The sequence below is a fragment of the Colletotrichum costaricense genome, assembly GCF_030867565.1.
Source record: "Colletotrichum costaricense strain IMI 309622 chromosome Unknown Scaffold_16.1, whole genome shotgun sequence".
Classification (NCBI taxonomy): domain Eukaryota; kingdom Fungi; phylum Ascomycota; class Sordariomycetes; order Glomerellales; family Glomerellaceae; genus Colletotrichum; species Colletotrichum costaricense.
In genome coordinates, this window is record NW_026848245.1 from 997225 (window position 1) to 1024718 (window position 27494).

The window sequence follows — 27494 nt, forward strand, 5'->3', positions numbered from 1 at the left end:
CATAAGGCGGTCGCGACTGCCTCAGGAAGATCAAAAACAATGAAGACAGGTACGTACTCACTGAGCCTTACTTGTTTCTGACTTTTTTCATCGTTCCCTTCATACTTTTGAACGATAAACAACGACGAACATTGTTGGGGCCCATCCCTGCAGATTTCAATGATGCTCAACTTCAAGATGGCCTTGTCGTCTTCGCCGTTTCAACCCCTGGCGAGCCTCCCAAATGAACTCTTGCTAATGCGGGGGACTCATCGCGGACGGCCTCACTATGACCGACTTATATGCATCAAGACGGTCAATGAGGGCAAGGATGGGCAGACGAGATGATGCCTACCAGGCGTCGGACGCTTCTGTACCGAAGCGCATCCCAAATTCCCGAGAGTCAAGTATCTAGACACGCATCCTGTCAGGAACGAGCTCGAATTTACATTCGTAGGGTCAACACTCACTAACTCGGATTCCTAGCGGCAACCATCACCAGCTCCTTCGCCCAGATGTTCAAGCTGGCCCCAGCTGATGACTCTACCGACGTGAGCTGCCCACGCTCCTAGCTCATGAGCAACACCAGCGTTGTCAGTACCATTGACCGGCAGCGTCATTGATCGACCTACATGCCCGAGAGATGCTGAGGCTGACATACAGCAGAGAGGGACACAACACTGATTGGTAACAAATTAAATCTGGCGTGTATTCGAGGTCTCTGCTCTACGAGATGTATCTCTACCATGCCCCATCTAGAGCGCCAACCCATGCAATCATTTACAAGTACTGTATAGTTTACATTACACATTCGGTGCAAGGAGATCGTATTTAACGCAACGTTCAACCTAGGGATCGTTAGCAAAGGTACACCATCAACAAAAACGAGTTCACTACTCACATCTTCGATGCTCGCCTGTAAGAACCGCCGGGTCTCCAGGCCAGCCCACACGACCAACATGCTGAAATCACCATGCTTCGCCATCTCGGCACCGCTCTGCGCGCTCAGCTGTCGGAGAATGGGTAGAGAGCTGCTCAGGAGATCCATATCCGGGTTCAGACTGCGTCCGATGCCCTCGAGCAGCAAGATGCTGATGACGACGTTGACGAAATCACCCTCAAGACGGACGTGGTGCCCGCGGACCATACCCAACACCTCCTGCAAGATGTCACCAATCTTGATGTTGCCTAGCGCGAGGGTGCGGCTCTTGACGCCGAGAACGAGGTGCTGCATCTTAAGCGCAAACACTTCCTTGTCGAGCACTGCGTCAGGCTGACGGCAGCGCTCGCACATGAGGTTACCAGCCTTGTACCCATCAAACTCTGCTACAGCCCTAAAGAGGTCGAGGAAATTCGTTCGATTCGTCTCGTTGAGCTCCGTCACCAGACCCGTGTCGATGAAGATGAGTTGTGGGCGGAAGCCCTCGTTGTCAATCTTACGCAGCTCGGCCGCCCACGCCGCGGGATCCTTTCTATGGCGATAGGGCCGCAGACGGGCGAGGACCTGTTCTGTGACATCGTCTTGGTCTTCTGGGTGCTCCTTGGCGTGATTTCTGCGGAACTTGAGATCCGGCTCGTGGGATTGATAGAAGCGGACCATGATGTTGCCCGGGTGCAGATCGGCGTGGACAAAGTTGTCAATCAGCAGCATGCGCAGGAAGGCATCGAGGCCCTCGGAAGCAATGTCGTGCTGGAAGACACCGCCACCGTTCTCCATGAAGTCGGCTAGCGGGATACCCTGCGCGAATTCTTCGACTAAAACGTTGCGGGTGGTGAACTCGGTGTACGGGTAGGGGAACCATGCCGTCGTGCGGTCCTTGAAGTTCTTGCGGAACTTGGCGAGATTGGCGGCCTCGATGCGGAGGTCGAGCTGGAGCTTCATCATCTCTCCAAACTGCGCAACCTCGTCGGGGAGGGAGAGCCATTCAATGGTGGGTATAACGTTGAGAGCGGAGGCGAAGAAGTGCATGATGCGCAGATCTCGGCGGACGGTCCTCTCGACGCGGGGATGCAGGACCTTGACAGCGACGTAGGTGGAGGGAACCCTCTTGGGCGTGCTCTTGAGGGCAGCATCGACGTTCTTTGCGACCTTGTGACGGAGCGGCCTGGGTTCTTCCGGAAGGTCTGCGTCACCGGGGGCCGCGAGACTGGCCTTGAGCTTGGCCCGGTAGACCTGGGCGATGGCGCCTACGCCGAGGGGCTTCTCGTCGAATTCCTCGAAAATGTCGTTGAAATCGCGTCCGTCAAAGGCGGCAGAGACGATGCGCTTGGTGTCGTGCATGGAATGCGCCGGGGCGTTGGAGTGGAGTTTGGACATGATTTCGCACATTTCGTTTGGGAAGATGTCGGAGCGAGAGGCGGCCCATTGACCGAGCTGCGTGGTGTTAGTGACATCGTCTCCTTTCGGGATTGAGGTTGCTCGTTGAACGGTACCTTGATGAAAGCTGGGCCAGCCCATTCCATGGACTGGACCAAGAAGCCGTACCACCATAGCGTCCCGCTCCTCTCGTTGTCGCGATCTTTCTGCCGCCTGCCGAGCCACAGAGCAGGAACAGCGACGATGACGGGAACAAAGATGACGAGCAGATGGAGAAACCGGACGCCGGTGCACAAGGGCTCCCAAATATACACGTCCACAGCTATCTTCAACGTATGCCACGCCCTCGAGATCCCGCTATCGTCGTCGGCAACCTTCTTCTTAATCTCAGCTCGGCTGACCTCCAGCATGCGCTTCTCGCCCGTCTGGTCGGTGCCTCCATTATCCTTCTCCGAGAGCTCGAAGAAGGCGGCAGTGCCGAGTGCGCCGGCACCTGCTCCGCCGGCTCGGAGAGTATATCTCGTGTATCTACTGCTACTGCCGCTGCCGCCGGCTCGCCATGGTATCCGTCTCGGTTGGTGGGAGCTCCGGAAGGTGCTCCTGAATGTGGAGTAGAATTGGGCGGTGGTGGTGCCGTTCGGCGCTGGAGCTCGGAAGGCCGGACGTGGACAAAACCGGCCCAGGACGAAGGCCAGTCTCATCTCGAGGGAGGATCGGGGGTTGATGATCGGAGGACGGGTGTCATGTTCTCATGAAGGTACGTTGTGAAGGTGAATTCGTTCAGTGGGGGGGGGGGGGGGGGGGGGGGGGAGAGGGGGGGGGGGGGGGGGGGGGGGGGGGGGGGGAGTGGGGGGGGGGGGGGGGGGTTGGGGGGGGGGGGGGGGGGGGGGGGGGGGGGGGGGGGGGGGGGGGGGGGGGGGGGGGGACGGCGCGAAAGAGAGGTGAAGTCGCGCGGCGCCCAGGATCGCGGGATCGGGGACCACGGGGTGACGGACGAATGCGAATGGAATAGGGCGTTTTTGGTGCCATTGGGTGGTGACGTAGGGATTTTTGGTGGCACTGGTGGGTATCTTCCTTTAGCTGCGGCGGGGAATCTTCGGGGGATCATGTGCCACTCGGTTCAATGACACTCGCATTTTTAGCACTCTGCACATGCACTGACAGATACCTAAGTGAGTGTATTGTACGTATTGCGTGCAGCAATTGGTTAGGCGTCGCGGGTTGAAGTCGGAAAGCTGTCGCGGGTCTGTCCGATGGCGACAACGCTGTTCTGCAGGGGATGCTTTTTTTCTTTCTTCTCAGCGGGCAGGGCACAGACAGTGAGCCACTGCGGTCCCGTCGATTACGGATGCTAAGAACCCACCGTGGAACCTCGCCGTTTATCCACGCCCTTTTTTTTCTCTTATCGTCGATTCCGTCACCCAAACCGTAAATCTTTTTTTTCCATTCCCAAGCTTCATTCGCGATACCTTCAACCAACTTCACCACTTTACCCGTGTACTCGTCGCGTCCAACCTGCTTTCTTGTACAATACCTTACTTGCTCTTACGACTTATCTATTTTACCTAATCTCTTCGACTGTACAATCATGGGTTGGTTCTGGGCCGATGCTCCTGCGACAACCGTCCACGCGACGTTCGCCTCGTCGCATCCTCATGGCGCTATCCCATCCGGCTCACCTCCTGTACGTTCAATCACCAAGCCAGCCAACCAACAACTGGCATCATCTAACATCTTTCAGCCCAGCTGCCCGATGCACCAAAAGTCCGCCGATGCGTTAACAACCGCGAAGCCCGCCGCTTCCGCTCCTCCCTCCGCCTGCCCAGTTCCTCATGACCAGCGCCACGCAGCAGCAGCTCCTCCTCCTCCTCCCTCAGCGTGCCCCGTCCCCCACGATCAACGGCACGCCGCCGCAGCACCGCCAGCATCATGCCCAGTATCCCACGACGCACCAAAGCCCGCCGAGTCCAAGGGCTTCCTCCAGCAAATCAACCCCCTAAACTACATGTTCAAGGAAATCTCCCAGGCACCCGCCGAGAACCAGGCCGTCGCGCTGCCCACGGAGAGAGAGCCCTCGACGATACCCAGGGGCTCCGGCGACGGCAACTGGGAGTATCCCTCTCCTCAGCAGATGTACAACGCCCTCCTGCGCAAGGGGTACACCGATACCGACATCACGGCCGTCGAATCCATGGTCTCGGTGCACAACTTCTTGAACGAGGGCGCTTGGGCTGAGATTGTCAGCTGGGAGGAGCGCTTCGGCAAGGGTCTGTACCGGGGCTGGCAGGCGTGCAAGCGCGGCGAGGAGAACTCGGAGGATATGGTTGAGAGGCTGAAGGACGGCAGCGAGACGCCCCCGACGCTCATCCGGTTCCAGGGACGTCCGAAAGATATGACACCCAAGGCTGTCATGTGGCAGGTTGCCGGCTGGCTCTACCCATCAAAGTTTGAGTGCGTACTCCCTCACCTTTCAACCCCTTATCCAACAGAATGCTAATATGCTCGCGCAGAACCGAGCCTCCCTTTGACCGACACGACTGGTTCGTCTCCCGCAAGGTCGGCGGCGTCGAAAAAGAAATCCGATACGTCATCGACTACTACTCTGGCGAGCCCGAACCCACCGGCGAACCCGTCTTCTACCTCGACGTCCGGCCCGCCGTCACCCCCCTCGGTGCCGCGGAGCGGCTCATCAGATGGGGAGGCGACGTGTGGTGGCGCGCTTCTGGCGCCGAGGTGCGCGAGCAGGAGCAGCTTGCGAAGCAGGTAGCGCAGAAGTAAGCGCAGAAATAAAGCAATAAGGGGGCGACGAAGAACAACGAAGCGAAGGCGAACGAAACAAACTACCGAGATGAGAGTAGGCAGGTTTGCCTGCTTGCGGCGTGTATAACTTGGGAGTCCGATTATGGTGTTTTTGACGGGTTTCCACTCGACGGCGGCGTTTTGACACGATACAATGGTTCGATTACTGGGACACCAAAAGAAGGAGAACATCCTTTCTTCTTCTTTTCCTCTACTCCCCCACTCCTCATGTTTTTAATACTATGCCTACAATGGCCTGTATAGTACGCCCAGAAAGCGGCATGTATTAAACCTCTTTTTCTTCAACTTTGAGATGAAATGACACTTAGGGAATAAAAAAGATTTGTTTCCAATTCACATTACTTCCCGCCACTAAACTTGTTACCTCCTTTTCCCCCTTATGCCTCAGCCTCACAGGCGCAAGCACCATCTTCTCAGCATATGACACAGATTAGGTCGTCTTCGCAGCAAGAGCAGTAACCTGATCCAACAAAGCCTTACTCTCCTTCGGCGCATTCTTCAGCACCTTATCCCTCAAGTGATCAACCTGCTGGCCCGCAGCCGCAGGCGGGTTCCCCTGCGCCGTCTGGATCCTCGAAACCTGCATCGACAGGAAGAACTTGGGTACCTTGATCCCCAGGTTCCCGCCCACGGACCTGATCCCGGCCTCGGTGGCGACGTACGCGTCCAGCTCGTTCTGGAACTTGGCGAGGTCGTTGGAGGCGAGGGGTTCGGTGGTGGCGAACTTGTCGAGGGCGAAGGCGAGGGGCGTCTGGGAGGAGTCGGCGAAGTTGATGGAGGAGAAGGTGACGCCGCCGGCGGAGACGTCGGGGACGTTGGAGAGGGTCTTTTTGGAGGCGTCGCAGGTGATTTTGGACTCGAGGGAGGCGGCGGCGTCGGAGACTTCTTGGGGGAGGACGGTGTTGCCTACGATGAAGCAGGCGTTTTGGCGGGGGGCGAGTTGGGGGGCTGTGATGATGTTGTGTTAGTTTCTTGGTGTTTCTTTGGTATACTCTGGTATGTGTGAGATGACGGGAGGAGTTTACCTGCGAGAGCGGCACCGGCGCTGGCGGCGATGATGGCGAGAGAGAGCTGCATCGTGACGATTATGAAGTAGTCTGGTGAACAGAGAGGTGCTTTCTGGAACTAATGCGAAGGTTGGAAACGAAACGAAGCGAATGCCTTTCCGGAAGGACTGTATGAAGGAGAAGAAAAAGAACGAATAGGGTACGATTAACTTGCTGCTATCGATCTAGAAACAAGACAACCGGAGGCGAGGAAGGACTGGACATGATCGCCTTTTAAACATCACATCACATCACATCACAAGGGGAAAGAAAGCAAGGGCAGACAGAGCAGGGGTGGGTGTTACGGTGGGTTGCTTGGCAAATAAGCATAGGGCCGGTATTAGGTTTCCTGTGCCTGGGCTGAGCTGGGCGGGATGGATCGGTCCCCAGTCCAAGTCTAAACATCGCCAAAACTTGCTCTTGTCACATTTTGCGGGAATCTGGTGTGGTTTGCTTTGCTTGTTCCCCTGGTCGAAGGCTTTCTGGGAGATGAGCTCAAGAAACATACCTTGGGTGATCTCAACTTACTCTGATGAAAGAACCATCTCATGATTTCCCATCATCTCAGGTTTAACTGTCAGTCACCGTAGGAAATGGTAGTCTGGGATCATGAGCCCTGTCAAGCATTGAGCCAAAATCTCGGATGATGGGTGCCGGGGATGAAAAAGGAGGGGAAGAGGATTTAGGTTGGCATAGTCTCAAGGAGTCCGCGCGAAGCGTGTGTTCCTTGCCGAGGGAGGCTGTACCTGGCGACTTGTGGTATGCACACGCCAGTTGAACCGTGACCATGGTAATATTTGCAGAGTCGGAGGGCAGACAAGACTGACAAGAGTCCAGAAAAGAGAAGGCTCTTTGCAACAATCCGAGTCTCGAAGGCTAGTCGGGTCGTCGCTCGATGCGGTAAGGCTGTCCCTGACGGCCTACTTTTGAGCCGCTTGTGTCTCGGGCTATTTTGTGGTTCCCTGTACCCATACCCCTACCCCCATGTCTCCATCTGAATAAGAGACCCGATGACCCAGTGTCACTCGTCTTTAGCGACAGACATGACAGGCCAACTCAAACCTTGAGATAGGGAAGAGAGAGAGAGAGAGAGCATAAGAGGGAGTCGACTTAAGTTGGTGGGTGGGTTGATTGGATGCGAGACAATGGTGGGGTTCACCTCTTCTTTCTTTCTTTCTTCTTCCCCCTTCGCTTCAGATCCGAGGAGCACCCCTGGTCCTTGTCTCAACCACAACACCAGACGGGATGGTTTCAGGGTTCGTCGAGCCACACCAATAGCGAAACGGCCTGCGGGGATCGTAGGTGTTGCAGAGTTGAGGAGCGCGGCGCGGGTCGCGACGTCGTGGGAGAGCCTCCCTTTTTTGGTCTTGGAAGGCTGGGGTGCTTGGTAGAGAGTGTGGTGGGATTTGTTCGTATTCCTCTCCGCTTGAGTTGCTTGGGGAGGGAGATGCGGCTGCTGTCATGGGGGCTTGGCTTCGGGACGTCGGCCGAGAAGTTGGATGCTATTGAGACGTGAGCGACATATTGGCTCGCTTCGAGTGATCATTTTCCGCAGCTTGCAAGGTTGGAGATGAGAAGAGATTTGGATCAATGGTCAGGGTAACAAATAGCCAGTGATCTCCGTTTCTAACATAATACTATCGGGATTGTCTCGCGGAAAGGCGCAGCAGCATCGGGAAATGGATCTGTTTCGTGATTGGTTTGAAGGGATTCGAAGCAAAGTCTACTTCGCAACCAACTGTCAACCATATCTTGAGTGCATGGTAACTGCAACGCCCCGGCCCATCATCTGAAGATCAACGAACCGTACCATCGCCAGGTGGAGATTTTTCCAAGAACCTAGACTCTACGCTACACACAAAACCATCTCAATTGAGTCACCAAAAAATTGCAACTTCTTTCTTGGGTTCTAGACCGACATGATCTCAAGTGAGTCACCAGGGCATCTTCCGTGTTGGTTGTAAACCCCACAGTCTCGCGCATATTCCACCGCCAACGACCAATCCTCTGCCCAGTCACTCCGCGGCGCAGAAAGATAACTAAGATGAACCAGGCTGATGTCATCAACGCTAAACCTCATCTCACATAATTAACATGGCTTACAAACACATGAGACCCACCGCTCATGGCGAGATATAAAACGACGATAGATGCGCACAATTGGGCCGTTAGTTTGATATACACATCCCGTGATAATTCATTCATGACTACATCTACAAGTCAAGCCACTTCCTCATCACAAGTTGTCAAAATGGGTGTGACTGAATTCTCCTACTTCACCATCAAGCCTGGCAAGACGATCCCCGACGAGGAGGGTCTCTATGATCGCGTCTTGGACCTCGCCGTCAGCCAACCCGGCGCCGGAAGCTTATATTACGGCAGCTCGATCGAGAAGCCTGCACAGTCGTGGTGTTTTCTCGACTGGGACTCGGTGGAAGAGCACCTAGCCTACCGCGAAACCGAGTAAGTCAACCAACGCACTCATGCCATGAGAAGAAGATCCTTCATTCTGTCAAAGCAACTCACTTGCTCACCCCCCTTCTTTCACAGCACCCACGCCCCCATAGGCAAAGCCCTCGGTCCCTACCTAGACTGGACCCAAGGCTACATAAAACACATCACACCCTCCGTCTGGCCGCCCACCATCCTCTCCACGGCCCCCGTCACCGAAGTCCTCACTCTCTTCTTCCCGTCCGATCTGGACTCAGCCGCCAAAGAGGCCCTTACGGCGCAGCTGGAGGAGTTCAAGACCAAGGCGCTCGATACGAGCCCCGATTTCCAGGGGATAAGTTACGGGTGGAGCGTCGAGAACGATGTGCCCGTTACGGATGAGGATGGGAAGACGGGGAACTTGCTCGCTGCGTTTATCGGGTGGCCGAGCGTGGATGCGCATATGAAGTTTCGCGAGACGGAGCCGTTCAAGGAAAACATTGGGCTTTTGAGGGGGATGGAGGGGATCGTTAAGTTGGCGTTGTTTCATGTTAGCTGTAAGACGAAGAACCCTCCTAAAAAGGAGTGAGGGGGTAATTTGAATGCGCGTAAAAGGGGGTTTGGTATGCTGAGAGAGTTATCTGTATGATGGCTACTGTCTTATGGGTTACCATCTTATGTGGATCTAAGGTTACCTGAAAATAAAACAAGTCTGCATGCACATTTGCTTGCTCCAGACTTCTCGTCCCGTGTTCCGTATCCAGAAGTGTAGGAATGTTGTCATGAGACACCGAACTCAGTCAAATGAGGCCATTAAGTCTCAAACCATAGATCCAGGCTCTTGGGAAATAGCTAGAGCTAGTCTGACAGTCTAGTGCTGCTGTGTAGTTGTCACGTACTAGAAAGTTGATTATAGCATTCTGCAACTCGAAGACAATGACAAAAGAGACATATTAGTCAATGCAAGGTTTCGTGAAGCAAAAGTTTGTATTTGATACGCTCCTAGCGAGTGATTCTTTGGCATCTAACAAGCCAAAGCTATGACATCATTTCCAAGGGACTTAATAACCATTCAGCTCTATCATATGTCCTAGCCCATAGTTTTGCGACTGTTTCTGATTCCTGGATAAGCATTAGCTCTGGCCTGTAAACCCCGTACATAGACAAGGACAAAAGCTTACCGATGAATGTCATTATCTGAAACCACTTAGTTGCACTTGTGGCGACGGCTGTAAGCACCTCCGCTGATGCAAGTGTCGACATAGTATCCCGTGGGGCACTGGCAGGTGCCCGTGGAGGTAGGGCCGCCGGCATAAGTGCACGACAGCGCGCAGCGGGATCCTCCGTCACCGTTGGTGCCAGCCTTGCCGCACGAGGCGTAGCCGGAACCACAGAGCTGGGAGGGGAAGACGGTGTTGGCGTCACCGGCGGGGATGGTGCCCGCGGCGGCGAGGGAGAGCATGGCGCTCATGGCGAGGGTGAAGGTGGTGGAGAACTGCATTTTGATTGGTGGAGTTTGGTGGGTTTTGATGTAGATTTGTAAAAGAAAGTGTCCAAGTTGAGTTTGTAGTGAGTGTTGTAGTGACTGTGTTGATGATGATGATGAGATCTGAGAATAGCAGACAATGGCTGTGGTCTTTATAGTCTGAAAAACCGAACATCGCGAGGTATTCAAGCCGACGAGGTCAGGCAAGGTCTTGACAGCCCGGAGTCCCGGCATCGTCCCCAATCAATTTGATGATGCTAGGCTGTGCTGCCAGTCTGCTGCCCGCAACATATTACGCTTAGCGTCGATTTCCATACTGTCCAAGTGTTGATCACAAGGAGCGGTATGAGAAAAGACTACTTCGTAACTACGAAATATCAGCCCTGCCTTCGGTTTCTAGATGAAGTGGAGTTCGTACTGACGCTTAGCCCTACGGGGTACCCGTACTTCGTACAAAATGTCCTAATAGAATTGGACCATCTGCCCTCGGTCTCGGAAAGAAAAGAAGAAAGGGACCCGTATCTCGGTTTTTAGAGTTGTGCACGTCCTACGCAGTATATTAACAACGCTGGCTTGACGCTTGTGTTTAGGTGTTGGTTTATGACTCGAGTTTTTACGGGGTTGTGAACTTTGTACACCGGGAAATGCGAAGATCGTCAACCCGATATCCACCCCCGGGCCCCTTTCTACAGCCGCGTATTCGACGGTTGAATTGCGCGCCAGACAAATTGTTGCATGAGAGAAAGTGGCTCTCGGGTGGACACTCGTAAGCATTTTTCAATTTGTTCTTCGGAGCAACTTTGCATCCCGCACCCGTTAACACAAAACTCAGTCCTGTCGAAGTATCCACAGCTCAGCACTGGCCGCCAACACATTCAACTCAATAAGGAGGTTGATTATAAAATCATGTAATCAACTATGGATTTGGGAAAGAGGAAGACATAATCGGGAATAATGGCTCGTTGTACATACAAGAGCAAAAGAAAAAGATCTCACAAGGACGGTCGGAATTTGGCATACACGTCCACAGTCGATAGTCTCTTGCACGCTAAGAACGAGTACGTTCATCTGAAGTCTGTTTATTTGGGGTATTGGCATCCCATCTCAAGCACGCTATGTTTGAACCGCTAGTTGCAGTCCCATCCCAGCCACTGATAATCACTACCTTAATCAACAACAGTCCACGACCCAGAAGGGCCATACTCAATCTCATGCGACGTGACATCCTCAAAATCAAGAACCTTGAGCGAAGAATCGTGGATCTTGTCTACCATGGCGCCTGTTTCCGCCGACGGCTGAAACCACACGGCCGCCAGCGGCTTGGGCGTCAGCGTCTCGGAGCCGGGCGGGAGCGGGCCGAACTGGCTGACGTGGACGGGGGCCTCGACTCCGTTTACGGTCTTGTAGATGACTGCCGATGCGGAAGAGGCGAGGTTCTTAAAGAGGAAGCCGTTGGCGGGGGCGGTTTCGTCCATGGTGGTGACGCCGTCGGTCCAGTCTGGTGGGAGGGTCCATGATTCGCCAAACGTGATGGGCTGTTGGGTTGTTGCGACGTCGAATTTCACTGTTTGTTTGGGATTCCCGTTATGAAATGGTCTTGAACAGTTTCAGATGGGCTATCATCAAAGATAAGGAAACGCACCTCCGCTTGAGAAGGCGCTCATTGTTCCTGCAATGGAGTATTCGTCTACCCATGACACAGTCAAGTTTCGAGCGCAGACTATTGCATCATATTAGTCGAACTTCAACCTAGGTATGAAGGAGGGTTCCCATTCAAGTTCATACCTGAAGAGTACCCGATGACGTTGAACTTGGTAGACCCCGGCCGCGCAGTCGTGTCGAAGCCGAAGCCAAGGCATAATCTAAGACCGCCGGCTTTGAACTTCTTAACCATGTTCTGGTCAATTTTGATGTTGAGCTTGTATTCCGTCATGATGGCTGTGAGATTGAAAGTGATTTGATAGGTATTCTGAGTGTCGTCTGCCGAAGTAATCATCAGCTGGAGATGAGGACCCCCTTTTTGTAGGCTGGCCCGGCACGTCTCCCAACCCCTTATTTCTACAAGAACATCCTGATCCCGGCCAATGGCATGCTCCGGGAGAGTCTCTCGATATCTCGTACACCACAAGAACTGAGAACACACATGCGAATGACGCATCTGTCTCGCCCACGTTCACAGCGGAGCCGCCTAGCTAGGCGAGTGCGAGAGCTGCGAGTGCGATGTCTCACTTGAGGCCGAAAGGGGAACAGCCCGTGGACCATCGTTCGCGTGAGTGTGTACGTTAACGGCTGCGTAGCGCCGCGTAGTGCAGCAATTGCCGTTCAAATACGATTGCGGAGCGGCGCTAAAGTGGTTTCTCGCCAACGGTTCGGCAAAGTGGTGATGCGACGTGTGTGATGCGGCGCGTGTGATGAAGCGATTCCTCTGGTCGAATTCGTAAAAGGGGATGATGGACGTTTGCGAGGGTCCTTTTTTTTTCTTACCTCCGCCTTATCTGCGTTTTGAGAAACAGAGACATGTCTCTGGTGCGCCGTAGGAATCACGTTTTGGGTCGCTGTTGGACTGCATTGAGCAGGTTCGGAGTTCCGAATGCTTGGTTTGAGTTGCCACGCCATTTTGAACGCCGAACATGGTGAGATTTGAAGCCCGAACAAATGACATGTCGTGATGGCGGCCTGACCTCTGCGACTCAGTTGAAGCAAATGGATAGTCGGCACAATAGCTATGCTGCGCGGTGTCTTGGGGGTTTTTAGAACATGATAGGTATGATGTCTATTCTCTGGCAGCTTTTGTAAGACTAGGCCACATTGCATCGGCGTCAAAGACACGCAGTCTGTCTTTCAAAATGGTCCAAAATTTTGGAAACGCCTGATTGTCGAAACATTGCTCATCCGGGATTTTGTCCCATGAGATACATTCGCTGGATTGGGTGTGCTATTAGAAGATGAGACGAGGTTGAGCTGCCGAAGACGAGGGCTTCACCGGATACGGTTACCCTTGTGCTGAGGTTCCAAAAGGTCTGGATCTTTTAGCCTCAGTCTGAACGAAACTTGGATCTGTTTTACCTGTCACATACTTCTCAGTTCATCGAGCAAAGCCTATATTCGGCGGATGGGTATCATCATTGAGGTTCAAGATCAGACTCTGAAGTCATCATCTCTTCGAGAGTATGCATGGGATTTAGTCTAATTTAAAGATGAGAATGACTCAGTTGAAGGCAACCAAGGTACGATAAAGCTATTGAACCATAGGTCCATCTGAGCTCAACCATCGATCATTCCTTTGATTTGATATACAGGTGAAGAAAGACCGCCGCAAGAAGTACAAGCAACATCAGGCCAGCTAAGCTGATGTATCCATCAGACTGCACAGTCTCCCGGGGATCGACTTCCAAGTCTTCCATCTCCGGCAAAGGGCCAGAACCATCCTGACTCTCAGACTCCTTCAATCTCTTTGATCTCTTCGTCTGATCGTGAAGATCCTCGAATGAAGAAGTCTCCTCCAATCTCTTCGAGGTGTTCGGATCATGGAGATCAACAAACCCAGAAACCTCTCTCAAACGCCTCAGCGAAGCTTCCCCAAGAACCGGAGGGTCTCCACCGCTCAGTCGATACGGCCGCAACGCCCCCAGGTGCACAGAGTGCCACTGCCGAATATTCACATACGAATTCTTTGCCAGCGGAAGACAATTGTCGGAGAAGCAGAGCTGGGTGTCAGGCATGGCCGGATGTTGTGCTGGCTTGATGGGCACGTATTTAAGCCAGTGGGCCCAGTCTGGCCTGTGGGCTTGCGCGATGCCGCGGGAGCCCATGGAGGTGATCTATAGGAGGGACGGTGAGCATGCAATCCGGAGTACCTAGTTTAGGATGAATGAAACGTACCATGAATATCTGAACGAGGCCTTCAGGTGAAGGAATTCTAGACATGATGACCACGGGGTGGTTATATGCTCCTTCTTGTAGGCTGGGGTCGATGCCGGCGGGTATTTGATGCTGGGGTGGGAGCCACATGATTTGGCCAGGGAGGCTTCTGGTACTTTGGCGAGGTCTGGAGACTTTTGCCCCTGGTTTTCTGCTAGTCGGGGGCATCGTAGTTCGAGATATCGGAGGCTGCCAATATTGAAGCAATATTGAAGGGGAAATGAGATAAATGAGCCCAATCCAGAGATTGAAAATGGAAGTGTTTGAAAAAACGCTTCAAGTCATCAAGGATAGGAAATTAATCAAGAAAGAAATTATTGCGATGAAAATTCTTTACAATACACATTCTCTCCGCCTCAAATCATTTCACAGTTGAGTCTTCCGGCTGATTCTAGAGGGAGCCGAGTTCATGCTTTCCGGCTCCGTTGGTTTGGACCCTGACCTAATGCCGAGCCGCCCAAGTCAAGAACAGAGGGGGGGGGGTCACATCCAGGTTCTCAGGCTTCAAACGATCGAGTTGCATCTGCAGGTTTGGCTTGGCCGTTGGTCTTCGGATTCCAACCCTAATCATGGAACGGCCCGAACCCAAGAAGTCTGCGTACACAAATGCCATCGTGTGTGTGAGCGCTACTATAGTCTACCCATGACAAATCGTTAAGACGAACGTCAAGGTGTGGCTTACTTTCGAGCTTGCGATGGTGTACAGCTCACAGGGATGAGGTCTTGATGTTTCTACTGGAGCCATCTTGATATCACGTGTAAACCGGAAAAGCGAAATGCATTCTTGTTAAAGAGGCATAAACAAAGTCCTATTGTGCGCCTGCACAGCATACTCCATCACATGGAAGGTCGTTCGAATGGAGATAATCTTTGGAAAAATAGCATGGGAGTTGGCGGAGATATGCCAGCAAGCGAAGCGGCGCAGATGCACATCAAGAAGAACCGCACCTCGTCATTTTCCAAGAAAGAATGATTCCACAAAGCTCTCCTCGAAAAGAGAGTTCGACCAGGTAGGAATGGGGCTGGAGATATGTTTCAACTTCCGACAGGCTTGTCTACCTAACTCTTGTCAAGAGGGGCATGGGTGGGTGGTGCAGAGAAACACGACCAGGGTAGACTGTTCAAGCCAACAAAGAAGCATTCACCTTCACCCTCACTCTCACTCACCCTAGCTACTCTTCTTCACTGAGGCGGTAAAAGACCACTCTTTCAAAGCCACTTGAATAACGTTCTATCAGAACACATATCCTTTGTCACCAATGTGGAGGGCCCAGAATGGTTCATCCACGCATGGAGGGAAGTAAGAGATTAAATGGGAACAAAATCTTTGAATGCCCGTTTCTACCATGGCGTTAATCATTCCGTGTCCTTTCCTGACCACCGGCTCTTCTGCAACTCAGTATTCTCGAGCATATACACATCTCATCATATCTAAGATACTCCGCACACATATCGCCAGCACGAAGACGAAAGCCCCCTCCATCCTTCAAAGACCAAGAACCATCAACCTCGGCCTCCTGCCCCAACCTATCAAAGAACTTGACGATGTGCTACAAAGTCCACTCGCACACAATGTCGTGCGACATCCGCCCAACCATAACATCAACAGCAACCCTCTACATAAACCCCTACCAAACACCACCACGCTGTCCCTGCCGCTCCTCCTCCTCCTCCCCAAACTACTCCTCCTCATACTATCACGGCTCCTCAACACCATCCAACTCCCGCCCCTGCCCCTCCCACGCCTGCTGCAGCCTCAACCTCATCCTCTACCGCTGCCCAGCCTACTGCCGCCAACCGACAGACTACCACCAATACGCCGAATCATCCACCACCGCCCAGCACTCTTACTACCCCCAACACACCTCCCGCACCGCAAACTCGTATTCATACTCCTACACAAACGACCACACATACTCCTACTCACCACACTACCCCTACACCTCCCCCCGCCCACGCTGGCGCACAATCCGCGTCTTCGACCGGACCCCAGACTTCCACGCCCTCGAATCCGCCGACCTCCGCTTCGCGATCTCTGAACTTGTCGACATTGGCGGGATCCTCCTCCACGCGGAGTCTGAACTCGAAAAAGCGCGGCTGCGAGCAGATCGCGAACGCCGGCGTCACGATGCCGCGCACGGGCGGTCCTGTGAGCGCCAGCGGGGCCAGCAGCGGGAGTGTGACTGGACTCGACGCATCGCGGAGATGGCGCTCGAAGCGGACGATATCAAGTTCAGCTCCGAGGTGTTGGCGGATTGCTGGGTGAAGTACGTCGGGTTGCTGCGGAAGTACGAGTCGTTGGGACAGCGGCGGGTGAGCGGGCTTATCGAGGATCGTGGACATCGGCGGCTGCGGAGGAGCGGGGTCGAGGTTGAGGTTGAGGTTCCTAGGTTGGATAAGGGGAAGCCGTTTCGGTATGTTTCGCGGGAGAGCTGGACTCGGGAGAAGAGGGTTCCTGAGGGGGATCGGGAGTGTTGTAGGGAGTATAAGAAGGGACATGGTAGACCGGAGGCGAATACGGGGCGACGTCGGTCGGTGAGGTTTGCGGATGAGGTTGGTGGCGGGAAGGGGTACTTTAATGAAGGTGGGCGGAGTCGGAGGTGGTCGGTGTACTAGATTGCTCCCTTGTCATTCCATCGAGTTGCGACGGGGGGGTTAATGGTTCACGAAATCCAAGGCGTGGGCGCCGGGTAGAGTAAACATCGCTTCATTAAGTTTTGCGTCGAGATGCTCTAAATGCTATATGCTCGCAAATGTACCGCCCAATGCATGTCCGTGACTCCGAGCTCGCTAATACGGGGTTCCCCAATCATGCTGATGACCCTGAACAAAAACACAATTCCTGCTCACGACTAGTAGACGAGCTTGAATTCGACATCCGACTTGATGGCTTTCAGAGTCTCCGGGATCGGTAGTGGATCGTAAAAAGGATTCGGGCGGAAAGTCACCTCCTTCAACTTGGGCAAGATGGCCTTGCTTTCGAAAACAAGTTTATACAAAGCGTCCTGCAGGCCCTTTTCGTAGACTGCGCGTTCCTTTGCGGATAGCTGGTCGACCTCGATGTCATGCCACAATTCCGCCAAGTCCAGAACCTCCACCGTCGGCGGCAGTCGCTGGATTATGTCAATCTTCTCAACCCACTGCGGTTTCCCGTACAAGATTCCTATGTCGAGTTTGACGTTGCGCAGCGACTTCATCTTGGGAAGTACCGTCAGTGTGCCATCTCCGCCAACGTGTTGCGAAAAGTTGCCCGCTAAGATACCCTCAAACGAAAAGGTTTCGAGAGTGTCGGCCACCAGAGACAAAGCTGTATTCAGGTTGTGTTCACCGTCGGCAGGCTGTTCGGCTACACCGCTGGGACCCATCTCGAGGAGCTTGAGATTGGGACAAAGGGCGCATATTGCATGCCATCCTTGGCCCCACATGCTGCTCCGAACAAGTCGGAGTTCCTCGACATTCTTCCAGCTACCATCGTCACCCCAGCCATCACCGGGCTCCAGAACGGCAGGACGATACACGGCTGAACCGAGCTCGACGGAGCGCAGGTTGGGTAGTCGCAAAAGGCACGGCAACTCGCGGCGCGGCCAGAAGCTTGCGCCGGGAAAGTCCGGCATCGGCTCCAGCATGACGCGGGTGAGGGAGCTCAGGACGCGCGGGCAGCCCTCGGCGGTTTCGATGTCGGGGGTGAGAATAGCTTTGAGCTTCTGGTACTCTCCAGCGGCGAAAGGCATGCGCATGTGCAAGGTGCGCAGGTTTGGTGACGAGTAGAGGATGAGCGCAAACACAATTTGAGCGAATTCGAGCTCTGTCTTGGCGTCACGCACAAACGTCTTGATGCGGTCCGGAAATCGGGGCGAGGCTTCCACGAGGCGGCGCCATTCGGTGCGTTTGTACGGACAGAGGACGTCTGTCGGATAATGATCGGTGCCTAAGCAAGAAACGTAGGAGAGGATGCGCATGTTGTCGCCCAGCTCTGGGCGTTCGAGCAGAGTTTGGAGAAGGGACTGAAGCCGTGTCTGACCCCATAGATAGACTGTCTGGTAGAGGAAAGGTATTGCCAGGTCCGAGAGCCGGCGACACACGAACGCGAGGCGGTAAAGGGCGACGCGGTTCGTGACAACGACGCCATCTGGATCGGTGTAGGCTTGGAATGGAATGTCGAGGCCATCGAGCGGCGGTGTCAGGTGGCCGACAATCTGAAGCAAGACTTCATCAGGGAGGGCAAGTAATGACAAAGACGAAGCCATTGTGTGAGAGGAACCGGTGAGCGGTGGTTGAGCGGGTGAGAAATTAGGAGTCGTCGTCAAGTCGAAGGAAGGGAGGTGGAAAGGTGAGTGAGATATTAGATCTTGATTAGGCGGGGTTATGTGCCGGAGTGAGACAGCGTTGAAGTCTGTGACCGGACGAGAAAAGTTCTAGACGAGACGAAATAAAAGAGACAGATACAGAGTGAGAGACGTGTGCCCAGGCCTGTCTCAACCAACAGGTGGTTGGCGGGGGAGGCTGAGCAAGATGAAAGCGAGATGGTGACCTTATGTAAAGCAGTCACTTTACTTGGCGAAGCGACAGCGACAGCGACAGCGACACATGCCAGCGAGGTTAAGGTAGATGAGCACGCAGGGTTTGACGAGGGAGAGGTGGGAGGGCTTGCAGGAGGAGAAAACCGAGAAGAAAAAGAGGAATTTAGATGAGACGGGCGCGTGGCGTAGCAAGATTCCCCCAGGTTTTCCGCTCCGATGCACTCCACCAAGAACCCACCGTGTCAGGGACTCCCAGGCTTCGAGAGTCTCCGACAACGAAGGGGCCCCCTTTTGACGATCCGGATGCGGCGAGTGGAGGGGGTTTGGTAACTTGGTTCAGTCTGTGAGAAGCGGATGCGGATGGGGGAAAGGTGTGAAGGAAGTGTAAGCAAGTAAAATACCGGTAGGCAATAAGAAAAGATGGGCCTTGGGTGCCATGGGGATTTGAGTGTGGGCGGAATCCCATCTTATTGATTGTTGCTGTCCCGAGGTCCTTGTCATCCAGATGCTTCTGCTGCCATGCGCGGCAGGATACGTACTTGTACATATTACATGCGTACCGACATCCAGCCTAATACCTTATTACTTGTCTGCTTTGTGGGTTCGTGCGTCTGCGTATGCGCTGGAAGAAATTGGAATATTCTGTACACGTATCTCGGACGGGTTTCGAAAAGGTCGATGAAGCTTCCCGGGTTCGAAGGCCACCTCCATCGTGGAACAAGTCTTTGAGGTGAAGATAGCATCTTTGAGTCGTGACAGCAGACCAGCCTGCACTTGCAATAGCAACGGGGGACGGCGGTGGTATCAGAGGAATGACGTTGCCGGAAGCGCACCCGTTCCTCGGCGATCATTGAGCTGTCTGGAGGCTTGGCTGTAACTACCCTGAATTTGGCGTGGACGAGGTTGGGTGACAACGCATGGTCTGCGAACGAACGAACCGATCGGGATGCTAGGGCCGAAGGGTAAACTGTCTTGTTGATTACCTAGCCACTTGGTAGTGTTGATGGTGGTCGGCGAGGGCACATTGGATGAAATAGCGTCGCAGCCATGGTGCAGTGAGGAATTCGAAGCGGCAGAGAAGGGAGCACAGAGGAAGAGGAGCAAGACCTTCGCCTGCGGTGGGCTGCCCAAGGTGAGAAAGGTGAAGAAAGAACAAAAGATAAAAGAGTGGGGGCGGTGGATGGAGGGGTATCCCAATTCGGGATAGTGCAGAGACGTATACATGGGATCCACCCTCGGAGGGCTGGAAGCGAATGATTGGCAGATCCTCGCGCCGCCTCCCTTCCGCCCCTTGACGCTGCCGTCCCTCACCCAACACCGCCATCCAAGCTGACTGACATCAACTCCCAAGTTTCGACTCAATCTTGTTCAGACTTTGTTTCTCCACCGCCTCAACTAGGAGTTGGAGATGGTTGCAATTGCGTCCAATGTGGAAAGTGCATTGCTTCAATGGCAGGTCTGCCAGTTTTATACAGCCATCTTGGTGGCTTGGCACCTTGGCTACGTTAGGACTAACAGACTGTCACCGCAGTACTCCAAACTTACACCGCAATTACGTACCCATCCCGAGTGCCATTTGGCTTGAAATGCCGACGGGAAAAGCTGGCCAGACGGAAACACGGCGGTCACGAGGGCCAGACCACATAGCAGTGCGAGCGGTCTGGTTATGGGAAATGATCCAATTTATCACGCTATGGCAGATCCGGATCGACGTGTTTGTTTGCAATCTGGCCAGGTTATGCATGTCTTGGGACCTCCCTTCTTTTGCTGTCAACTTCTATTGCTAATACCTACCTATTCATGCAGGTCAATTCCATTCCTTCATTGACCGTTGGAATGTGGATTCCGAGCCTCAAAGCAATACCGACAATGCTTTGTTACCGGCACTCGATCATGTCGCTGTCCTCCCTGCTTACCTAATATCCAACGGAGACTGGACACCTGGCCCCACAGCCCGCGCGACCTTGAGCCTCAGGCACTCAAACGTATTCCCCAGGCATCAAACTCCTGAACGCCTGCGTCCGCTTGCTTGCGGATGTCTCCCACTACCACTCCCACTTTGTCGCTACCGCTCCCGCAGACACACCAAAATCGTCTTCTCCAACAGGGTGCCCCCAGTCATTGCGAATAGGACGGTTCCTCGACTCCAAAGAGATCACACCACTTTCCGGGGCCTTACGGATCTCCTCCGTCAGGGATCCCACGCTTAAAACGTGGTCGACACCGTTGACCCCCTACGGAGTAATCCAGGGTCTCTCCTAGGTTCCCACTGTTCCGTCGGCCTGGATTCGCTTTCAAGACGACGACACGACATCGCCGCCTACCTTATTCAGTGCCATGCCTTTTCGACGTCGTGTCGAGGGCAGAGTCGACGACTCACACCGTGCAGCCATAAGGCCTACCCGCCGGCTACCTAGGATTCCTCATTTTCCCGACTGGCTCACGCTGCGGTCCATGTGTCGTTGTGAAACTTGGGACCAGCTGATTCCAAGACAGAAGCTTGTTTTTCGTCTCCTCGTCGCCGTCTGGGACGAAAGTCTCCCAGACGAGCCTGCGCTTGGATAGCAAGGCATTGTTCGGCATGCTCTCGCCCCCTCAGAGGTTTATCTGGAGCCAAACTCACACAACCCGAAGAATCTTGCTCATCCCCAGTCCACTCTACTTCCGGAGTCTCGTCGAAAGATGTCTACGGCGCGTCCTGTGTGCTGGAGCAGCCCCAGCAAAGAAAAACCTGGAAGCTATGATGCCGGTCAAGTTGACCTAGGTCTCGTGCTGCCTTACCTCGGTGAGATTAGCCTTCGATTCTGGGCATGAATTGGCTGAGTGGCCATTTCACATCGGGGACCATCTTTGACACCCTCACGATGACCCATCGTTGCCGGCAACTATACCCAAAGTTTGGGGGCAGCGGTGCTCAGACTCGAATGGCTTTCAAATCGCAAGCGCTTTCTCTTCGCAGTGAGCCACTAGCTATGGAGGCTTCATCACCGTCTTCATCGCGACTACTTCACCATTACTATTCCTACAGAAGTCTGCAGGTTTCAAAAACGAGCCCGCTTGTTACGTCTACGTGTTGAAGCTAGTCAATACTGCGACTATATAACCTCAGTGCGATCGAACTACGTTGTAGCGAGCTTGACGAACGATGCTACAACTCAATCAATCAGTTAGCCTTAGGTTCCCACAAACCATCGGTCTCTTGTCCAGGGCATAGCACCGACTCAGGCTCGTCGCTACCGCTCACGCTGTCCATAGACACCACAATTCGTTTCCGCAGCCTCGATGGACTATATCGGATGGGTCTCGGCGTTTCGCCATTCTCCGATTCACTGCTGCTGCTCTCTTCGTTGCTGGAGCTCTCATCTCGCGAATGTTTACTGCCGCATACCGAGTAGACCGACTGGCCCCGAAACTTTCGTCTCCCTGGGCGTGTTCCCTCTCCACGCTCTTTGCATAAAATGGCAACTGCAGTAGGCACGCTGCCACTCCCAAGATCTCTCATAACGCCCAACGCTTCCTCTTCCGTACGACCTTGATCCAGCAACCCCTTCATCTTGTCCCAGAAGGCCTTGCGGCGAGTGAACCACGAACGCCCATACGTGCCGTTTCGCCACTTGGCCCGGTACATCTTCTCCAGCAGTTCGACAGGCTGCTGACCGTGGAGACCGTACTTATACTCTGCCCATTGCTCTTCGACTGTCGGCGGGTGCGGGTAGAACTTGAATATTGGCCGCAGAACTCCATCCTTGCCAACGACGGTCAGTGGGCTGAAGTATTTCGGGTCATCGTACGGGTTGACAGGGTCTCTTGGGGATAGCAAATTTTGTCGAGACGCTTTCCGGCGAACAACAGCTTCATTGACAGCAATGTCTGTGACTTGCTCGGCTTTGGGGGATCTGGGCCCCAGTGCCTCTGGTTCCACCTCCAACACCTCCTCCCCCTGGTGGTCCTTGCTGTCATTGGTATCATCATTCTTTCTCCTTTTCTTCAAAGGCTGATTTGCACGTTGATTCAACGCAACTACCCGCGGCTTAGGCGCTTTTTTGCCAGTGCTTCTTCTTACCACCGGTAGTGATGCCCCAGGGGCCGCTGGTTGTGACTCTCGACTCTCATGGGGAATCCGAGGACCGGGTGTCCGAACTCTGGACGCAACTGTGATGGATTCCCGTCCTGGTGGCGGCACATCACATCTTTCAGCGGGCACTGGTGGTGTTGGAGATGGCGATGGGAGAACTGCACCTCTCTCATGGCCCTTTTTACTGCCATCTTGCTGCGCGCAATGTCTCACTGCCGGATCTAGTGGATCGACTCCAAAAACTTCCTATTACTAGTCAGCACATCGAATGCAACAGCCGATATCACCTCAAAGATAACCAAGCGAACCAGCTAGGCCTCTGTAGGGACATTCGGGTACGACAGAAAACTTACCTTGACGACTGAAGTCAAGACGTTGAGCTGCTTTTCCAACCTCCTATTGACTTGGTTCACATGCACCGCCATCTCTCGATCTGTTGCTTCTTGTCGCGCTTGCAACTCCCGGACTTCTTTTGTGTACTCTTGCTGTAGTCCAATGACTATTTGAGCGAACCCTTCCTCATCTGGTGGCCCAGTAGCCAATGGCGTAGCTACAACTTCTGATTTTGCTTCATCCTCGCTGTCAGAGTAGTCGACCAGCCGTGCTTGGCTCCGTGCTTTCATATTTAGCCGTCGTAAGTTGATAGTCTTCTCGGATGAAATCTTTTGCGACTCACGTGCTCGAATGTGAATCTTGCAGAATGCTACCCAGGCAGAAACGTTTCCCTCGATCCAGTGAGACGTACGGACGCCAAAATTTATTCTCGGACCACGTACTTCTTAGGTGCCACGAACACGCAGGGGATCAAAGACCAAGTTCGAGGGCGGTGGTCATTACTCTCAGACATGATCCGCCGTGTGCCTGATTTCTTTGTCTGCGTTCAAGTACGAGTTTGGCCATGTGCAACCACAATCGCCATTGTGCAATCACCCCTCGAACCTCAAATCACCCCGTGCGCTTTCCTGCAAGCAAGACGAGTCGAGCTCTGTGGCCTGAGTGGCTGAAGAAGAATAGAGCTGCAACTGGGAATGACATCCTCTTCGACACTGTACCCAAGGGCTTGTTGTGGCTGAACAATATTAACCTACCATTATTGTTGTGCAACACGAACTTCGTCAGGCTCGACAGAGCCGAGAAACAAAACGCCACAAGAATGGAAGATGAATGGGTTTAATGTTTTACTTCCTAACAGATCTGACATATCCATCCACAGATCTGATAATTACTGACTTCGCGCCAGGGTACCACCAGTCCTCCGACCACTGATCCACTAGCCAGCTTGATAGCTGAACGTCAGTTATCTTGCGTGCAAGAAGGATTACTGGTTTGATTCTGGACAAAAAAAATGGTCTTCGCCACATACTCTCAACATCACCACCCTGTCCTCATACATCACACCAGCACCGAGAAGGCCTTCTCCGCCGGCAAGTCCCTTGAGCTGAAGCCGACCCGGAACGTAAACTCGCCCTTTGGAATCACCCACACTTTATCCGATGCATTCCATAAACTCACATCCCGCCTCATCAGCTGGAACTCCACTTCAGCCGAGGCACCTGCCCCGATCTGAATCTTTTCAAAGCCCCTCAGGACCTTCTTCGGCGTGCCTTCGGGGGCAGACGATGGGAAGGAGACGTAAAGCTGCGGGATAGCAAAGGCAGTCTTGTTGCCCGTGTTCGAGATCGATGCCTTGACGCTGATGAGGTCCTCCCAGAGCTGCGGGTGTCCGCCAGGCTGGACCGGGATAGCCGCGTCCGGGCGCGCAGCGACGGACGAGTTCCCTGCGATAAAACCCACACCGACCTGTTTGTCGACCACGGCGAACGTAGTATACGTCAGCCCGAAACCGAACTCGTACAACGGCTCGATTCCAAGCGCGTCGTAGTGGCGGTAGTCAATCATCTGGCCCTCGGTAAAATCAGCCTGCCATGCAAGCGGGTCAACGGCAGGCTGCGTGAGGTTCACAATTGCCGGGCCAGCGTCCTCCTCGTTGCGAGGGACGGAGTACGGCAGCCTGCCGGAAGGCGCAACGTCGCCCCAAAGTAGGTCAACGATGGAGTTACCGCTCTCCTGGCCTGGGTAATGCGCCGCTAGGATTGCGCCAATCTTGGTATGGTTTGCCCAGGGCATGGTATTTACACCGCCCGAGTGCGTTACCACTACCGTCGTCGCGCAGAAATCAGCCACGTTGTTGATGACAGCCGTCGAGTTCCCGTCGAGCTCAAACGACGTGCGATCGAAGCTCTCGCTGGCGAACGTCTGCTGGAACACGAGACAGATTTCGGGCGGGGGGTATACACCACGGAAATCATTGGCCGCGAGGACGTCGTTGTTGGTCACGTAGAGGACTTCCGCGCCGTACTCTGCCGCTTTGGCGCGGACGGCGGCGAGAGGGGAGATCACGTAGGAGGGGCGTCCTGTGCCGGACCCTCCGCCGATGATCATTGTGCCTGTGTTCGTGTCCTCGGGGACCTCGGAGGGGCGGAGAAAGCCGTTTGTCATCTCGCCTGCGTCGTTGCCGAAGACGCCGATGATCTTGGGCTTTGACAGGGGGAGGGTCTGGTTCGAATTCTTCAGGAGGACTGTGCCGGCGGAGCCCATTTCGCGGATTAGCTTCGCATGGTCGCCGCGGACGTCGCGGCCGTGGGTGAAGACGAAGCCGTCGGGGATGAAGCCCGTGTCTTTGGCGACTTGCAGCCCGACTTCTTGGAACAGGGTCACGAAGCGGAGAGATGGGTCGGGTGAGGGGTAGGACTCTGCGTCTTGGCCTAGGAGGTAATACGGCGTCAGGATGTTGCGGACCATCTCGTCGATGCGGGATTCTTGGACGGTGCCGTCAGCCACAGCCTCGAGGACCTTGTCGCCGAAGAAGGTGGCGGCGCCGGGGTAGTTCCCAGGCACGGCGCCCGGCATCTCAAGATCCAGACCGTTGTTGATAGAGTCCGCGGTAGAATGCGTCGTGAACCAATCCGACACAGTATACCCCTGAAACCCAAGCTCATCTCGCAACAGTTCTTTCAGCAGGTGACTATTCTCGCACGCGTACGTCTGGTTGAAGCGATTATACGAGCACATGATGGACGTCGTGCCGGCCCTGATGGCGTTGGCGAAGGGCCAGAGGTAGAGCTCATGGACGGTCCTGTCGTCGACGTTGGACGAGATGGCCTCGATGACTGTGCCGTTCACCGTCGTGTTGGAGCGCTGCGTCTCTTGCTCGTTGGCGATGTAGTGCTTTGAGCAGGTCTGGACGCCGGTGGATTGCATGCCGGTGATCGTGTTCTCGATGGTGATGCCTGCTAGGTACGGGTCCGGGCCGAAGCCTTCCCAGTTGCGGCCGCCTAGAGCTGCGCGGCCCATTGGACCTGTGGAAGGACTGTTCGGGAGGCGGTGTCAATATGACGGTTACCTTGTCACGTATTTCTCATCGACGGAGGATGAGTGAGACTAGACGTACCCGAGAATCACATGCCCCCCCTTCCCCTTAAACTCCTCCGCAATCGCAACTCCCCGACGATAAATCATCTCACGGTCCCACGTCGCCGCCGCAGTGATCCCCGAAGGGAAAACGCTGACGAGGTCGGCGCGGTTGACGGCGCTGGGGCCGTCGAGCATGCAGATCCCCTTGAAGCCGAGGCGGGGGATGGGCGCGATGACGCCGATGCAGTTGCCCGCGGAGGAGTTTCCCGTGATCATGGAGACTTTTTCTTCGAGGGTGAGGTGGGATATGAGAGCGTTTGCCAGGGCGAGGGCTGTGGATCTGTCTCTTGTGCCTTTTTGTTGATGGTTAGCTTTTGGGACATGAATGTGAAGCGCGGCTGGGGAGGAGAGGCTGTAGGTGGTGGGTGGGATGTACCATTGTTGGAGGACCGGTGGTGGATTTGGCTCGTTAGGCTGAGCTGGGCTCCGAAGAGGAGGAGGAGGGATGTCCACAGCATGGTTGGCGATGATCCTGGTGACGGTTGTTGAAAGTACGATACGCCAGATAACGCGAGGTTCGCATGGTCATGAGTTTCCCTGCTCTGAATATGGGAGTTGGAGCCAGTTCATTTATACTCGTCAGATGTCCCCTTAGATACCGAGAACAGGCTTTGAAAGGCTGGGTCACTCTTGCCAAAGAGTAAACCGGGCCAGGTAGTCATCGTATGGTGGTTTGCATGTAAAGGTAGCAAGGTACGCAACGTAGTTGAAGGATTACGAGGTTAACGACATGACAATATCGGGCCGATGCATTTTAGACTAGGATAGAGATCGACCGTACAGACGACGAGGCGGGGAAAAGTCTTCGTAGTGACACTCGGTATTTCGGGGTAGTTATCAGGTCGCAGTCGGCTCGGTGAGCAGCTTGATCAAGGGTGGCGAGAGCTATGAAGCTATCATTCTGGTGACTGCGACGCAACTGTTAACAAATAACCTTTGTTTTCTATTTTGCATCCTAATCTTTTATCAAATTATAGGGAGATTGGATTTTTCAAAAGGTCGGTAAAGATGGAATGCACACCAACGAGCTGTCAAAACATGTACTCAACTTTCCCGTAGCAAGCTCGAATTGAGATCACGGCACGTGTAGCAACAATCGAGTTCGACACCTGACATCATCCTTCCACTAGCTTCAGATCTCCTGGTACGAATACTCGGATCAAAAGGGACAAACTCTGCATCGAACTGGCAAATAGCCCATGTCGATACTTCCATGGGTACTACGATCGAAGCTTGAAGGCTGTCACCCGCGTATTTGGGAAGGCAACAGAATCGCGCACTTATACGCGTATAGGCTGTGCCTCAACACTCGGAGCCGAAAATCCATGCAACCACAACACATCGTTCTTGAGGGGTAAACCCATATTTCCCCGCATCTCATCCCGCAGTTCGTTTCTTCGTTGGAATGTGGCGTCTGGGGAAGAGT

The 27494-nt window shown here is 54.0% G+C and overlaps 12 protein-coding genes across 12 annotated transcripts; 4 read left to right on the forward strand and 8 right to left on the reverse strand.

Annotated features, from left to right (window-relative positions):
• Positions 1-782: 782 nt before the first annotated feature.
• CCOS01_13139 (ABC1 family protein) lies at positions 783-2997 on the reverse strand (the record flags this gene model as incomplete). The annotated part of the gene is made up of 3 exons (XM_060461285.1): positions 783-827; positions 881-2353; positions 2413-2997. 3 exons carry the CDS (start codon positions 2995-2997, stop codon positions 783-785), a joined length of 2103 nt encoding a protein of 700 aa, XP_060308487.1.
• Positions 2998-3884: 887 nt separating this feature from the next.
• On the forward strand, positions 3885-5074 carry CCOS01_13140 (cytochrome c/c1 heme lyase; the record flags this gene model as incomplete). The annotated part of the gene is made up of 3 exons (XM_060461286.1): positions 3885-3980; positions 4038-4747; positions 4807-5074. 3 exons carry the CDS (start codon positions 3885-3887, stop codon positions 5072-5074), a joined length of 1074 nt encoding a protein of 357 aa, XP_060308488.1.
• Positions 5075-5546: 472 nt separating this feature from the next.
• Positions 5547-6193, reverse strand: CCOS01_13141 (uncharacterized protein; the record flags this gene model as incomplete). Its single annotated transcript, XM_060461287.1, has 2 exons — positions 5547-6064; positions 6142-6193. 2 exons carry the CDS (start codon positions 6191-6193, stop codon positions 5547-5549), a joined length of 570 nt encoding a protein of 189 aa, XP_060308489.1.
• Positions 6194-8413: 2220 nt separating this feature from the next.
• On the forward strand, positions 8414-9181 carry CCOS01_13142 (uncharacterized protein; the record flags this gene model as incomplete). Its single annotated transcript, XM_060461288.1, has 2 exons — positions 8414-8625; positions 8713-9181. 2 exons carry the CDS (start codon positions 8414-8416, stop codon positions 9179-9181), a joined length of 681 nt encoding a protein of 226 aa, XP_060308490.1.
• Positions 9182-9799: 618 nt separating this feature from the next.
• Positions 9800-10093, reverse strand: CCOS01_13143 (uncharacterized protein; the record flags this gene model as incomplete). The annotated part of the gene is made up of 1 exon (XM_060461289.1): positions 9800-10093. The coding sequence occupies one exon, from the start codon at positions 10091-10093 to the stop codon at positions 9800-9802; it is 294 nt and encodes a 97-aa protein (XP_060308491.1).
• A 1151-nt stretch (positions 10094-11244) lies between these two features.
• On the reverse strand, positions 11245-12011 carry CCOS01_13144 (uncharacterized protein; the record flags this gene model as incomplete). Its single annotated transcript, XM_060461290.1, has 3 exons — positions 11245-11642; positions 11721-11798; positions 11864-12011. 3 exons carry the CDS (start codon positions 12009-12011, stop codon positions 11245-11247), a joined length of 624 nt encoding a protein of 207 aa, XP_060308492.1.
• Positions 12012-13353: 1342 nt separating this feature from the next.
• CCOS01_13145 (uncharacterized protein) lies at positions 13354-14089 on the reverse strand (the record flags this gene model as incomplete). Its single annotated transcript, XM_060461291.1, has 2 exons — positions 13354-13899; positions 13961-14089. The coding sequence occupies 2 exons, from the start codon at positions 14087-14089 to the stop codon at positions 13354-13356; spliced, it is 675 nt and encodes a 224-aa protein (XP_060308493.1).
• A 1482-nt stretch (positions 14090-15571) lies between these two features.
• On the forward strand, positions 15572-16615 carry CCOS01_13146 (uncharacterized protein; the record flags this gene model as incomplete). The annotated part of the gene is made up of 1 exon (XM_060461292.1): positions 15572-16615. One exon carries the CDS (start codon positions 15572-15574, stop codon positions 16613-16615), a length of 1044 nt encoding a protein of 347 aa, XP_060308494.1.
• A 236-nt stretch (positions 16616-16851) lies between these two features.
• Positions 16852-18246, reverse strand: CCOS01_13147 (uncharacterized protein; the record flags this gene model as incomplete). Its single annotated transcript, XM_060461293.1, has 1 exon — positions 16852-18246. The coding sequence occupies one exon, from the start codon at positions 18244-18246 to the stop codon at positions 16852-16854; it is 1395 nt and encodes a 464-aa protein (XP_060308495.1).
• Positions 18247-19836: 1590 nt separating this feature from the next.
• Positions 19837-20306, forward strand: CCOS01_13148 (uncharacterized protein; the record flags this gene model as incomplete). The annotated part of the gene is made up of 2 exons (XM_060461294.1): positions 19837-20014; positions 20080-20306. Coding segments are annotated over 2 exons (405 nt in total), but the record flags the coding sequence as incomplete, so codon positions are not given.
• Positions 20307-21682: 1376 nt separating this feature from the next.
• CCOS01_13149 (uncharacterized protein) lies at positions 21683-23217 on the reverse strand (the record flags this gene model as incomplete). Its single annotated transcript, XM_060461295.1, has 2 exons — positions 21683-22840; positions 22948-23217. The coding sequence occupies 2 exons, from the start codon at positions 23215-23217 to the stop codon at positions 21683-21685; spliced, it is 1428 nt and encodes a 475-aa protein (XP_060308497.1).
• A 769-nt stretch (positions 23218-23986) lies between these two features.
• Positions 23987-26526, reverse strand: CCOS01_13150 (beta-glucosidase; the record flags this gene model as incomplete). The annotated part of the gene is made up of 3 exons (XM_060461296.1): positions 23987-25964; positions 26046-26361; positions 26445-26526. 3 exons carry the CDS (start codon positions 26524-26526, stop codon positions 23987-23989), a joined length of 2376 nt encoding a protein of 791 aa, XP_060308498.1.
• Positions 26527-27494: the final 968 nt, after the last annotated feature.